Raw genomic sequence first — 13,768 nt, forward strand, 5'->3', positions numbered from 1 at the left:
CAGCTTATCACAATTAATTTTGTTTAGTACTTTTGATTGGGTTTTAAGGGAAAAGAATTTTTTTTAAATTGATTATATTTCCAACTATGTCACTTTTTCAAAAAACTAATAAAAAACATAAACTACACTTAAATAGTAAAAACTGTTAAAAAGTAAAGTTTACAAAATTACTCTATAGACAATTTAAAAATCATAAAATTTGTTATAAAATGTTTTCACCTCCCAAATGGAAGAAAGTACTTTTATCTCATCTTTTTTATTCAATAATGGCCTAATATCTTTTAATGGCCATGCCTGCCTTAAATTTTCTAAAATTTCTATGTCATTTATTTCGCTATTCAGAATGGAAATTTTTATATCGAGAAAAAATTGCATAATTCACACTAAAAATATAAATTATGTGTCGCATAATGTTTTCACTATACACAGTAGCCGCTAAATGACGCATAATTACTTTCGATTTACTGCATAAGGCTACGGGAATTTTGGATCGAAACCAAACTTACCGCTGCGTTTTGCGTTGCTGCGAGCTGCAATGGTCATTTTTAGGGTTATTCTGGAATCACCTGTTTCTCTCTATTGTATACAAAATCAAAACGAAGTATTCCTAAATTTAATGTTAACAAAAAATGAAAAAGTCATAAGGCGACGTGCCCGCGTCGCAAGAAATGCGTTTTCAGTTTGAATTTGGCTTAAGTAGATTTTTCCGCGGGTTTATAAACTAGTTCGTTATAATAATAGGCTTCCTCTCTGTGTCCGTATGATGCCATTAAAAAGAGCATTCAAACCACAATACTTATTGTGGGTTTGCAAAAAGCAATAGTTAAAAAAATATCACAAACAAATTTTTGTGTATCGGCGGATCAAAACTGACGTCATCAAATGCAACAAGTTAAAGATCAAATTCTTCACAGTACGTAATTAAAAAATCATCTGAACAATCTGAAAACAATACAGATTTAAAATAGACATCAACTGCTTTGAAATAAGTTGTTTCTCCTACTCTTTCCCTCATCCAGACCAATCATCTTTCCGTTAAAATATAAAGAGTTTAGCCAACTCTATATTCAAAAATGTTCACAAGTGTAAAAAGTCAATTCAGTTTCTTTAGCCTTTAACGTAAGCATCTAAAAAATGACAATTTTTTGTCTTTTGTGTTTTGAAATTATGCTTGAAAATATTATACGCCAAGTCATTAAGTTAGTCAGTTAAATCCTACGCCTTTTTATAACCAGACTTCACAAAACAAAAAAAATATTTTATTTCACATTGTGCTTATGAAATATAAGAGCAATATGTTTGGTAATTGAAATATGCGTTTTAGATAAACCAGATGCTCCAACTTTAAAAATTTACTCAACGACAACAACATCGATCACATTTTCAATAACACCACCAGCATACACAGGAAATAAACCGATAACATATTATACCTTACAATACCAAGGAGACGGTAAAGATATCTCCAAAAATATAACAGATTTAACAAACCTGATGTACAATATATCAGATTTGAAACCAGCAGTAAATTATCTAGTAAGGGTACAAGCTGTGAATGCTATTGGAGCAGGAGATTTTAGTGAATTTATAAGTATAACAACAGGAGATGCTCGTAAGTGTTGTTATTTTTTTTAAAAAAAAATATGCTTTATATTTACTGCGAAAATATTTATACAACATTTTTGCATTCTTGAAATCAAGTATTGTCTGCTTTACCATAGTCTATTTTTATTGTTTCTTGTGCAGTTCCAACGATTCCACGAAAACTTCAAGAAAACATATCTCTACCGCAAGAAATTGCATTATCATGGTTAAAACCTAATCCTTCGAATGGTTTCATAATAAATTACAAATTGTGTTACATACAAGATACTAATGATGGAGTCAAAATGGAAAACTCTTTTGAGAATTGCACTGATGTTGGCAATGTTACCACATTCACATTAAAAGGGTTAGGTAAGTAGGTATTGTTTTGTAGGGATATTTTAAGTGTCTTTTTGAATTTATTACGTAAAAGAAAAGAAGAAAGGAAGATTTAAATATATGATATGCTAAAAGAGATTCGTAGTAGAGTGGTGGGGAAGGGTTATAAGGAAAACAAACACACTTTTAACTAAAAATCTAAAAAATGTTGCTTGTTATTTTGACAGTAACCATATAGCCTTAATTAATTGAAACTCAATCAGGGCAACTAAATCTAAATCAGATTAGAGTCTTCCAACTGGTAAAACTTTTTAGAGAATTTCATCCCGGAAGAAAGCGTGCGACTGTGAAGAGATAATAAGTGTAAGGCTTGTGAGATCACACAACATAACAACAAAACAACCGTATGTTTACCATTATCCGTCTTTATTACCCGGGTAATAGGGCGGCATTAATATTTCTGAATATTGCGCAATGTGATTGGTTAAAACTTACGTAGCATTAAAAGTAAATAAACACGGAAAAAGTAAACAAAACGCGAAAAATAAGTGAAACTTACTTTTATATTTTCAAGAACTCTATGTTGCAGCTACAATAAAAACCTGTCATGTTTACACGATAGTCGATTTAAAAAAACGTATTAGTTAGTTCGAATGTACGTTCCATATGAGAATAGTTTCTATAAAGACATGGTTTCTACGCCCTGCTTGTAATGTTATATTTTTGGTCGTAAAATGCAGTATCCGGATAATAATCCATATAATAATTGTTTATTTCGGGCAATACCTTTTAATATTGACCTCTGTCACGTATTGCCCTCACAAAATCGGGCAATACTTTGACGTCGGGCAATATTCTCCGGTATTGCCCTCATAAACAGTTATTATAGGGTTAGTAATATGGTAGATATGGCAACATGTCTTTCAGGTGTCTAGCAGCAAAATATTATAACCAGCAATTCTGTAGTTAAACATTTTTCTAAATACTTTCAGTAGGATAAAGTTTATTAGTAACTAAAAATGTCAGAACATACTCTTAAGTTTCATGTTGCAATATATTTTGTCAACTAGATTTGGTAGTAGAACTCTTTTAAGTTGCAAATTAAATATAAGCTTAATTCGTATGCGAGTAATCACTGTATGTACCACTAATCACAAGGGTGCTTTATAATTAAAAAAATACTTACGATACAATGTTAGAATTGGCTAAAAAAGTCATACTATATGGTATATAATACTAATCTTAAAAAAAGAAGAGCTAAGTGAAAAGAAATCAGTACAAATCAATACAATAAGATATGGTTGATTACGTAAAAACAAGAGAAGTACCGAGAAAAAAGTAGATGCAATACAAACAGTTCTGTAATTAGCATCGTTACACAAATGGTTAAAAATATGTCACTGTTTGTCAGTAGCCAAATGCTAAGCAATACTGGTTAATAGGTGTCTCGAGTTTCACCTATATAACTGGTAATGCAGCCGGCATAAACAATTAGTTAACGACAATACTAAGCATTTGGTATTTTTTTCTTAGTGGAAAACATGGTAGAAATCTTATAAGAATAAAAAGCGAGATTTATATATGTATGTATCATTACAATAATTACTGCGCAATTTTGTATTTTTGCCTGTGAAGCAACAAATATATGGTTGATAATGTTATGAGAGTTCATTGACTCGTTTTTTTTTAATTTCTGCTCATCATCTTTAAGGGATTACAAAGTGTGGCAGGGTGGAATTGCAAAGTGAGACAGGTCGAGGGACTATAAAATGGGAGAAGATTGGTTGTTGTTGTTGGTTGTTGTAGTATATCACAAAGTGATATACTACAACAACCGTTAAGAACAAAATTATAAATATAATTATCGTCAAACTGCTTCTCTTTATACAAACGTAACAATTCTCGAGGGACGCTGGAGGCGTGCTAGCCACAAGCGCACAGGAAGGATAGTGACATGCATACATAACAGATCTATTTTAAAAAAATTAAACATTTTATAGTTACAGCATAAAGATCATATCATTTAGGTTTTTACAATGGCTACAATGTATCAGTCAGTGCAAAAAACTCAGCTGGATTCGGTCCAAGGGCTACTTTACATCAAATATTAACGGAAGAAGGAGGTATGAATGTAGATACACAGATGTTACAATTTTATTTCCACTAAAGTTGACAAAGTTTTGTTATGTACAGCTTCTCGACACTTATGTTTTAATTTCAGTTCCAACAAAGCCACTACAATTTGGCCATGACACCATATCTCGAGCACAAGAAATTACATTATCATGGAAAAAACCTATCCCTTCAAATGGTTTCATAATAAATTACATATTGTGTTACATACAAGATACTAATGATGGTCTTAAAGTTGTAAACTCTATTGAGAATTGCACTGATGTTGGTACTGTTACAGTATTCACATTAAAAGGCTTAGGTAAATATGCATTACAATGTTATGTAATGTATTTACAGTTTTATTTAGTTTGAAATAGTTAAACCTGTGGTAAGACACTCTGTGTTGGATCATTTGTGGTGGACACAACAATTGTGATAAGGCTTTCCCACTTGTTTATGTATCATAACTCACACCTTCATATGTGATTCCAAATTTTTTTGGATAGGATTATACAACGGCTACAATGTATCAATTCGTGCAAGAAACTCAGCTGCTTTTGGTCCAAATGCTAGTCAACATCAAATAGTAACATTGGAAGGAGGTTTGTTCGTAACATATAAGACAATAGTGATGCATATTAACAAGCTTTTTAAATCGAAATTGCAAAAATTTACATAACATATTAACTTACAAGAATTTTTGACAATATTTTTTCGATTTAGTACCAAATGAGGTGCGAATGGTATCTTCAACTATAAAGAAAAATTCTATAAGCGTGACATGGAAACGCCCAAAACATATTTATGGGATGCTGCATGGTTATACAGTAAGCATTAATTATTATTATTATTATTTGTCTAAGTTTTATGAATTGGTATGAAGTACTTTTTGGATTTTTGTTTTTGAGCTCCTTGCTAAAAAAGGATTTTCTTTCGTTCCGTAGGTTAAATATCGACTTTCGTCAGAAAATACAGAAAATGATGTCAACGAATGCATGAATGTAACAAAGTTATCATGTACAGTCAACAACTTGCAGCCATTTCGTAATTACACGGTGATAATAACAGTTTTCAACAGATTGTTTTCGAGAAAGACAAGTATTATAAGGCAAACACTTGCTGACGGTAAGACCTGTTTAAGGTTGGTAAAAATGAAATTATATTAACTGCAAATGTGCCTTATCGTTTTATAAAATCCAGTACAAAAAGAAGATATTTATAAAGAACTTTCTTTTAATAAAAAGAAGTAACTGCGGTCGGTTTATGGTCACACGAATGTTTTAAAGTTGAACTTCTGTGCATTTACAATAATGAAAACATCATGCATTTGAATTTGTGTGCGTACATAAAAGAAGTTTTAACATGCGATATTTCGGGTAGTCTGCCCAAAATTTCTTTACCAATCTTTACAATTTTGAACACATACATCTTGCATTTCTTCTGCACGTAATGTATAACAATGACAGACTTCTATTACCGTAAGGAAGTGACTTAATTATGATTCTCACTAGGTGGTAATTAACACTAATTAAAATTAGGATTATTTCCTGTCTGGTAAAAACGCTGGTTATCGCCAGCGCCGACGGTTTTTATGCGGAGAATGCTTATTCTTGAACCTAAGCCATAGTAATAGGAATCCTACACAAGTAGTTTAAAATGTATGCAACGTTTTGTGACTTTTCCTGCCCTGTCGCATAAAATTTTAGACCTTTCTTGAATAATGTTTGTCTTTAATTGCTGTTCTTTCTCCCATCTATCTCAACTATCAACATGTTTGTCCTTGTAGTTGGAGCTCTTAAGTTGTTCTTGAAAAAAAATTAAATAAAATGGTTGTTGCATTCAAAAAAAAAATTCAAAAAAAATTACTCCATCTGTGGGTTACGTATTTATTCCTTGTAGCACCACCACCTCTTGATAAAGATTTGCCTGATCCACCTGCTGATAGAATTGAGGAGACTAGCTTTGCGATAAACATTTTAAAATTCAAGGAGACCAATGGTAAAATTGCGTAAGTACCAATCACCTTTCGTTTAGATTGATTACATGATGGTGGTTTTCAAAGCATGCTTGGGTTATTGTTAGAAGTTTATTTTTTCTTGATTCGCTTTCAAAAGATGTGCCACAAGTTTGTTTTTTGTTTATTTAGTCATTATGACGTAATTGCAGTAAAACGAACTAATTCTTTATATTCTAAAAATCCTCAAGATATAAAGAACAACGAAATTAAAACTTTTGTTGTTGGACGTCTTTACAAGGTGGTGGACAACCAGTTGTTCACTGTTGGAGGAGGACAGACAAGCAAAAGAAAAAGACGAGCCCTTGGCAGTAAGTTTAAATCAACCATAATATGAAGAGAGAGGAAATGTAAACTCTTTAAAACTTCATATATTTTATTTTTTAGTTCCCAACAATGGTGAATTGGAAAAAGACACAACATATGTTGTTTTTGTTCGTGCGTATGTTAATGACAATTTATATCAATCGACAAAATGGTATACACCAGTTAAAACTACTGAAAGTAAAACAGGTGGAAATGGTTATATTTGTAAATTATATAGCACATAGTGAAGCGTCTTTTAGACGATGGGTGAATGGGGGTTGTCTTGTAAATAACTGTGATATATATACGGTGTTGACCGAATTTGATTTAAACCTCCAACTTTAGTGTAGCACAATGCAGACTGAAAAAATGGTATTAATAAATTTAGCTAGTCCAACGTCAGCGTCTTTAAAAGCGCTTTGGCTTGTTAAGTGTCACACTGGATAGCTCTTTTCTTGAACTTAAAATCACGCATGTTTTTACACCGAAAATGTCAACCATCAAATTGTCTGGTCACTTCCCAAAAGAAAATTATTCCTTTCAACCGTCGGGTTTTTGTGTTTACTTCTTAGATGTTGCAATGATTGTTGGTATCATCGTTGGTATCCTTATTGCAATCTGTTTGATTATCATCATCATATTGTTTGTAAGATCAAGAAGATCAAGTAATGGTGATGTCGAGATGAAAGAGAAAAAGAGAAAGAACGCACAAGACCAACTTTCGAACGATCGAGGTAAGTTGCAATAAAGTTTTTCTTGTAGTTAAAAAACGATGTAGCGCGTATTAAGGACAATAATTCATTAACTTTACAACAGCCGTGAAAATGCAAGACGTGTTTTGACAAAGTTTGCCAACTAATACAAATTATTCGTCACGTTACGCTTCTTTAAATAAACTAGAATACAACCTGTAGCAATAAACGTAAGAAGTTCTAATATTTCTGGGTTTTAATAGATCCAAGAATTCCAGTAGCCATCAGCCGTTTTGAAGCTCATGTGAATATGCTAAAAGCAAACAGTAACTATGAGTTTTCTCAAGAATATTCGATGATTAGTCGAGAACTTGTGCATTCGTACAATCAATCTCGTAACGAGGAGAACAACATCAAAAATCGATATCACAATGTTCCTTCGTACGATGACACACGTGTTATACTGTCAATAGTGGATGACGATCCTCACAGTGACTTCATTAATGCCAACTTCATCTCAGGTATTTTTAATTCAGGCACATACTTTAAAAAAGCAATGTGTTTTGATATCCTCTCTAAATAACAACTTTGAAATTGACAATGATTGTTTGTTAGGCTTCGAACGAGAAAACGAATACATTGCTGCGCAAGGTCCTTTACCAGAAACGTTGTTTGATTTCTGGAGGATGGTTTGGGAAAATGACGTAACATCGATACTCATGGTGAGAGTCAATTGATGTAATGCATAATGCACTAGATTATTTCTTTCATATGTTCTATCCTATAGCAATTGCAACTTAAAATGATGTATGCTGTTATATATTCAAACAGTTTTGATGTAACTTTCTAGCTGACTCAACTTGAAGAAAGGGGTCGCATAAAATGCGCACAATATTGGCCAGACAACAGTAGTTTAACTTTGAAGGACATAGTTATAACTGCAACAGAAGTGCTCGATTTTCCTGACCACGTGGTGCGGACCTTTCACGTGACTCGAACGGGACAAGCCATCGAACGAATTGTCAAACAGTTTCATTTTACTGCATGGCCTGATTTTGGAGTTCCTGATGATCCTTTAGCTTTGTTGTCTTTTCTACGGAAGGTCAATAATTGGAAGGGAATTTCACAAGGGCCAATTGTAAGTTAAAGTTTGTCACGCTGTTTGTTTTTTTAAAAATAATGCGCCTGTAGATTTTGTTGTGACTGCAGTGAAGAGAACCAACGCAACTTTTTTAAAGAAGTTGCCCATCACATAGTTTGTTTTTGTAGAAAATTAAAAGAATAACCGGTAAAGAATGTTCTTTTCAGATTGTGCATTGCTCAGCTGGTGTAGGTAGAACTGGAACTTACATTACAATCGACACTCAGATCAAGAATATTAAAAAGTATAAAGAAGTCTCTATATTTTCCAATGTTAGCAACATAAGGTAAAAAATATTACGTTTGCATTAGTTTAAATTAGGTTTGTATTTTCAATATCTCAGATGATATTATTGATGGTGTAGGTTTACGTCAGTAGGTAAATTGTATGTAGTCAAAACTTTCTGGTGATCGTTAGTTAAAATTAGTGGTCAATTGTTACTAGGGAGCAACGATGCTTGATGGTTCAAACAGAAGATCAGTACATCTTTATTCATGTTGCTCTACTGGACTACTTAGAGTCTGGTGATACGGAAATCGAGGCAAACGCTTTGAGAGAACACGTCAAGAAGTTATCCGAAGTTGACACACGGACGGGTGAGTATTAAAATATAACACTTCGTCGCATGAGAAATTTATTAAATGCGTAATTATCCATCTTAATATTTAGGAATGACTGCTCTGATGGATGAATTTGTTAAGTTGGCTAAAACACACAAGAGAGAAAACTTTCAAGAAGCCAACAAAAGTTCTAATCAAGCAAAAAATCGCTTTAGGACGCTGTACCCATTTGACGACACAAGAGTAAAATTGACGCAACGACCAGGCGTCGACGGTAGCGACTACATTAACGCGAACTATGTTGACAGTTACGCGACTAAAAATTATTTTATCGCTACTCAAACCCCTTTAGAGAATACAGTTGGTGATTTTTGGCGTATGATTTGGGAGCAAAATTGTGCCACCATCGTTATGTTGACGAATGAGGAAAAAGATGAGAAGGTGGGTGACGCAGCTTTTGATATTCAGCTATCTGTTTGGCTGTCTAATTCTACCCCTAATTCTTTAACAAGGTTTTTTAATTTTGCGAAAGAAATTTGGTTCGTTATTTCGCCTAGACGAAGCCCACGCAAATGTATACTATTTGGAGTTTTTGAAAAAATAACTTTTTGCGAATCCCAGACAATAAGATCCATATTGCAGTCAAACAAATACTTGCATATACAGGTAGATATTTTGTGAATATAGATGTCAAACAATAAGATTATGTATAGTTTACTTTTTATTTTCTCAAATACCACAAATTATCCAATTAATGTCATCTCCCATAAAGCTTCCCAGCGACTACGGTTCCTCGCACAATTCCCAAATATTAATCTAGTGAATGATTACTATCGTTATGATAACAGAAAGCGGAGAAAAGCTTTTAATTCTCCCCACAAAGGTTAAAAAAATATTTAATACCCATTTGGTTAAATTGATTTATTTTGTCTAAAATTTATCTATACTTGTTTAATACTATAGTTCAAAGTTCATCCTTATTGGCCTCCGGTAACTTCACTTAAATCAGATGCATTCATAGTCGAACTTGGATCAGTAACCACGTATGGCGATCATGTTGTTCGTGAATTGAAACTAACTAATACAGATGTAAGCTAATTTACTTTATATTTAGGCTACCAGTTATGTTATAGACAATTTTAACTGACCGGAAATCCGAATATGACTGGCGAGTGGTATAAGGATATAATTAAGCTAATAGAAAGCGTGTATTGCCAGAATGCCAGACAGTAAGCAAGACCCTATCTGCAGTCGCCAACAATGCAAGCTGCAAACAAAAACAATATGCTGCGTGCGGTAATTTACTAACAACGCATGGAATATGTCAGTTCCATCGTTGTCCATTGCCATTGCCATCAACATGGAAGATAAAACAGCAAGGGAGGCGCCACAATTTCCAAACTGGGGGGGGGTAAGACATTGTGGTAGATTTTAAGATTTTTGGTAACAATCAACGAGCAAAGCGAGTTGCCAAAACAGCTGGGTTCCTGTAAACCCCCTGGTAGTGTCCAGGGGTGAAGGCCCTAGAATCCAACGCAAAGAGTCCTAAAACACGTAAAACGGCTATATTTAGCGAGATAGGTTGCAGATTCACTGGTTGGATAACATCAATTTTCATGCAGTGATAGAGACACTTATTGGCAGAAAATAAAGAATTGTAACTTAGCAAAAAAGTGGGGGGGACTAAACCCCCCCCCCCAGTCCCCATAATGGCGCTGCCCTTGAACAAAACATTGATTCACGATATAATAGGAACTACAGAGCATATGTACAATTTGTCAATGAAAGTAACCCTGTAGATAAGCTTCCCAAGTGCTTCAAAAATAATGAATCCAGAAGGTCTTGTACTCACGACATCTCGCTTGTTTTACAATACGTCTCCTGCATTTCAAACCAATTAAATTTAAATATATTTTGAAATCCTCACGTGCTGTGTTTTTGATATTGTTGTATTCGCGGTCGTCAACGTTCTGAACCAAATTTACGACCTAAAATGTCTCCATAAATTATAGAATAACAGAAATGGTGTTTCATTTAGTAACATCTTATAGAGTATTGTTCTATATACTTTTGACAATTTTAAACAGTATCTTTTATTAGTCCAACACAACAAAGTGCATTAGTAATGGTTATTCAAATTTAAGTTCAGATTCAGAAACGTAGTGTACGAGCGTCCTCTCGAGATTCGTCTGCAATTTCATATCAGATATTTTTGGAGTTGAGTAACATGAGCTCTTGTAAAAAACTCATGTTACATTTGATTGTGCACTTTCCCCACATCCAGTCCACTTCTGTCAAGTTTCACCCTTTTCTGTCACATACTGCTCGCTACTGCAATATCTAACAGTCCTCTTCTGTCACATACAGCCCATATTCGTCAAACACTAAGCTAGTGTGCATCAACCAGTAGTTGTAGGGGTCAGGCAATCAGATTCTTATCTGTAGTTAGTTAAACTAAATAATGTCAAAAAACTTAAAAACTCGTGGGATGAGGCTGTAATCTTCATTGTTTTATTTTAGGCTAGTACATCTAGAGATGTGAAACAATTTCACTACACAACTTGGCCCGAAACTGGTTCACCTTCATCCGGCACTGGAATGATCGAGTTGATTGGTCAAGTTCAGAAATGGAATAGCTCGATTGACAACAAGATAATAACGGTACATTGCAGGTGTGCGAGTGCTCTGTTTGTTCATATACCTTCTGCGTATTTGAAAGCAAACGTAAAAGAACGAGAAATATATAGAATCTTGTCTTTTGTTTCTTCAGCGCTGGAGTTGGTCGAACTGGGGTATTTATAGCTCTAACAAATCTTATTGAGAGGGTCAAAACAGAAGGCGTGATTGATTTGTATCAAACTGTCAAAAAGATGCGACAGCAGCGCCCTGGTATGGTGCAAACACCGGTAAGAATACATTATATTGAAGTATTAAAGAAGTGACATGGTGATTAATGTGGTTAACTTGGTGTTTATTCATGTGTGATTAAAATGTTGGTAAACAGAAAGAATTCTAAACTGATTTTTTACCAACATATTTTACAAGAACGTACGTGCCGGCTTGTAATTTCTGGGCTTGGCAGTTGTTAAAGATTACACACCCTGATCTTAACATTTATGTGAGACAGAGTAGGAGAAGTTCTAATCTGAACGTTGTATTACACGCACCATCTGCAATTGGAAAAGCACTCTTAATAAGTCAAAGAATATTTAACAAAAACGTTTAATTTCAAATTATTCTGGTTTTTTAAGACTGGTACACAAAAATCTGGTATACAATGCCAAAATCTGTAGTGTTGTTATTTGGTTGCATGGTTTTTTTGCTCACCTTCAAAAGGTCCAGAATTTAAAACTGCTGTGGTGTTTGTTTTGTGACAGAAATTCAGAGTAACATTTTTACTTTTTTAAGATTGTTAGAATATTCGACAAGTACAAATCAGAAAATAAATTAACCATGACATGCTTTGCGTTGCGCATTGTGTGTGTTCTTTTAGGGAGGACATTAATTAAGAAAATGAGGTTATGAGTAAGAAATGAAGGTTTTAATTTAGAGAAAGATAATTATATATTTTCTTGCTATATTTTTGTGTTTTTTATATGCTATATCTTTCTTCCTTTAGGATCAATACGAGTTTTGTTTCCGAGCACTTCAAGAATATTTGGATTCGTTTGATTTGTATTCGAACTTTCGCTAATCACACGCACACAAGAATGGTTGCATTATGTAATTTATCATCACAGTAGAATCGTGTGTACAATAAGGGGAATGTAAATAAGATATTTTTAGTGAATTTCTGAAATTTGCGTAGAAGAAATTCCATATTTGTTCATCATTAGGACCAGCGATTTTTGTATTTTTTTGCATTTACTGCACGTATTTTCAGAGAGATAAAAAATATTTGCTATTATTTGACCTCTTTATTCTGTTAAGGTGAAATAAAATGTTTCGCTGGCTGACTTCGTTTTTTTTATTAGATTCGGTTTATTTCGCTCGCGCAAATTGTAAACGAAACATTCATAACAGCTGCATAATTTTTAAAATCGTCTATTCAGTATCTTTACGAGTTGCAAAAATAGCTGGGACATCCTTGCTTCGCTGGCCCTGGTTTGTAAAAGTAAAATTTAGATGCAATTTTTAGTTATTATTTAGAAACAATTTTAAGTTTGTTGTAAATCTTTTTTAAACATGTTTTTTGATTCTACTTTCCTAAAAAATGCACAACTGTTTTTGTTCATAGTGGTTTCATGTTTTTTTAATTAGGCTGACTTCGTTGGTCATAGAACTTATTTTTGAAGCTCAACGAAATTCTAAATCAATTTTTCATCCAATAGTGTTGTCCAAATAAGTTAAAAGATATGTTAAAACGGATGTTATGTAATTATCGCTCCATCGATTTGTTGCTTTTTTGTTTACTTATAGACCTTTTATTTCGTCAATCATTGCGATTTCTTGACACTTTGTTTTAGTTAAAGAAACTCTAAATTCAGTTGCTGAAACAGTTCATCAGTTACGTATTTAATTACTTACTCACTTACTTATCAATGGTATTCAAATGGTATTCAGTATTGTTATAACAAGAAAATGGACGAATATCGAGTAGGTTATCCTGAAACATCAAGAGACTACTTCAAAATTGACGATTTAAACAAAAGAGTCATCATTTTAGATGGTGATTTAAAGGCAGGAAAGACATTACCTTATCTTTCCTTGTAAATATGTTATTGAAAGTCCCTTTGTTCTGTAAAAATCATGTTTTTGATTGAATATCCTTCGTATAGACCCCGTAAAAAGAAATTTGTTAAAAAACAAGGTGTAGGACTTTTATCTCGCCAAAATTTTACTGCTCATTCTGCTTTTTTTGTTTGTGTTTCGTACATGATCTCTGAATAATTTGTTCGTAAGTTATAAAATAGTATATCAATCGACCAATTGATACACGCCTGTCAAACCACTGCAATTAAAGCAGGTAAAATTGGTTGTATCTATAAGTTATGTAGTACATAATGTTGTCTCGACC

At 33.4% G+C, this 13,768-nt stretch overlaps 1 protein-coding gene across 3 annotated transcripts in view; it reads left to right on the forward strand.

Annotated features, from left to right (window-relative positions):
- LOC130630286 (receptor-type tyrosine-protein phosphatase S-like) overlaps positions 1 to 12,985 on the forward strand; it is a 49,039-nt gene extending 36,054 nt beyond the window's left edge. For all 3 annotated transcript variants that reach the window (XM_057443719.1, XM_057443721.1, XM_057443720.1), the window contains exons 11-31: positions 1,325 to 1,612; positions 1,747 to 1,956; positions 3,951 to 4,046; positions 4,145 to 4,357; positions 4,545 to 4,640; positions 4,762 to 4,865; positions 4,983 to 5,163; positions 5,938 to 6,046; positions 6,185 to 6,363; positions 6,440 to 6,565; positions 6,931 to 7,092; positions 7,314 to 7,571; positions 7,666 to 7,772; positions 7,901 to 8,188; positions 8,359 to 8,477; positions 8,636 to 8,787; positions 8,861 to 9,192; positions 9,715 to 9,840; positions 11,272 to 11,423; positions 11,522 to 11,657; positions 12,371 to 12,985. In XM_057443719.1, coding sequence (XP_057299702.1) covers positions 1,325 to 1,612; positions 1,747 to 1,956; positions 3,951 to 4,046; positions 4,145 to 4,357; positions 4,545 to 4,640; positions 4,762 to 4,865; positions 4,983 to 5,163; positions 5,938 to 6,046; positions 6,185 to 6,363; positions 6,440 to 6,565; positions 6,931 to 7,092; positions 7,314 to 7,571; positions 7,666 to 7,772; positions 7,901 to 8,188; positions 8,359 to 8,477; positions 8,636 to 8,787; positions 8,861 to 9,192; positions 9,715 to 9,840; positions 11,272 to 11,423; positions 11,522 to 11,657; positions 12,371 to 12,445 — 3,509 coding nt within the window. In that variant the 3' untranslated portion in view covers positions 12,446 to 12,985. The remainder of the gene's footprint in view (positions 1 to 1,324; positions 1,613 to 1,746; positions 1,957 to 3,950; positions 4,047 to 4,144; positions 4,358 to 4,544; positions 4,641 to 4,761; positions 4,866 to 4,982; positions 5,164 to 5,937; positions 6,047 to 6,184; positions 6,364 to 6,439; positions 6,566 to 6,930; positions 7,093 to 7,313; positions 7,572 to 7,665; positions 7,773 to 7,900; positions 8,189 to 8,358; positions 8,478 to 8,635; positions 8,788 to 8,860; positions 9,193 to 9,714; positions 9,841 to 11,271; positions 11,424 to 11,521; positions 11,658 to 12,370) is intronic.
- Positions 12,986 to 13,768: the final 783 nt, after the last annotated feature.

The sequence above is a fragment of the Hydractinia symbiolongicarpus genome, chromosome 2 (genome assembly GCF_029227915.1).
Source record: "Hydractinia symbiolongicarpus strain clone_291-10 chromosome 2, HSymV2.1, whole genome shotgun sequence".
Taxonomy (NCBI): Eukaryota; Metazoa; Cnidaria; class Hydrozoa; order Anthoathecata; family Hydractiniidae; genus Hydractinia; species Hydractinia symbiolongicarpus.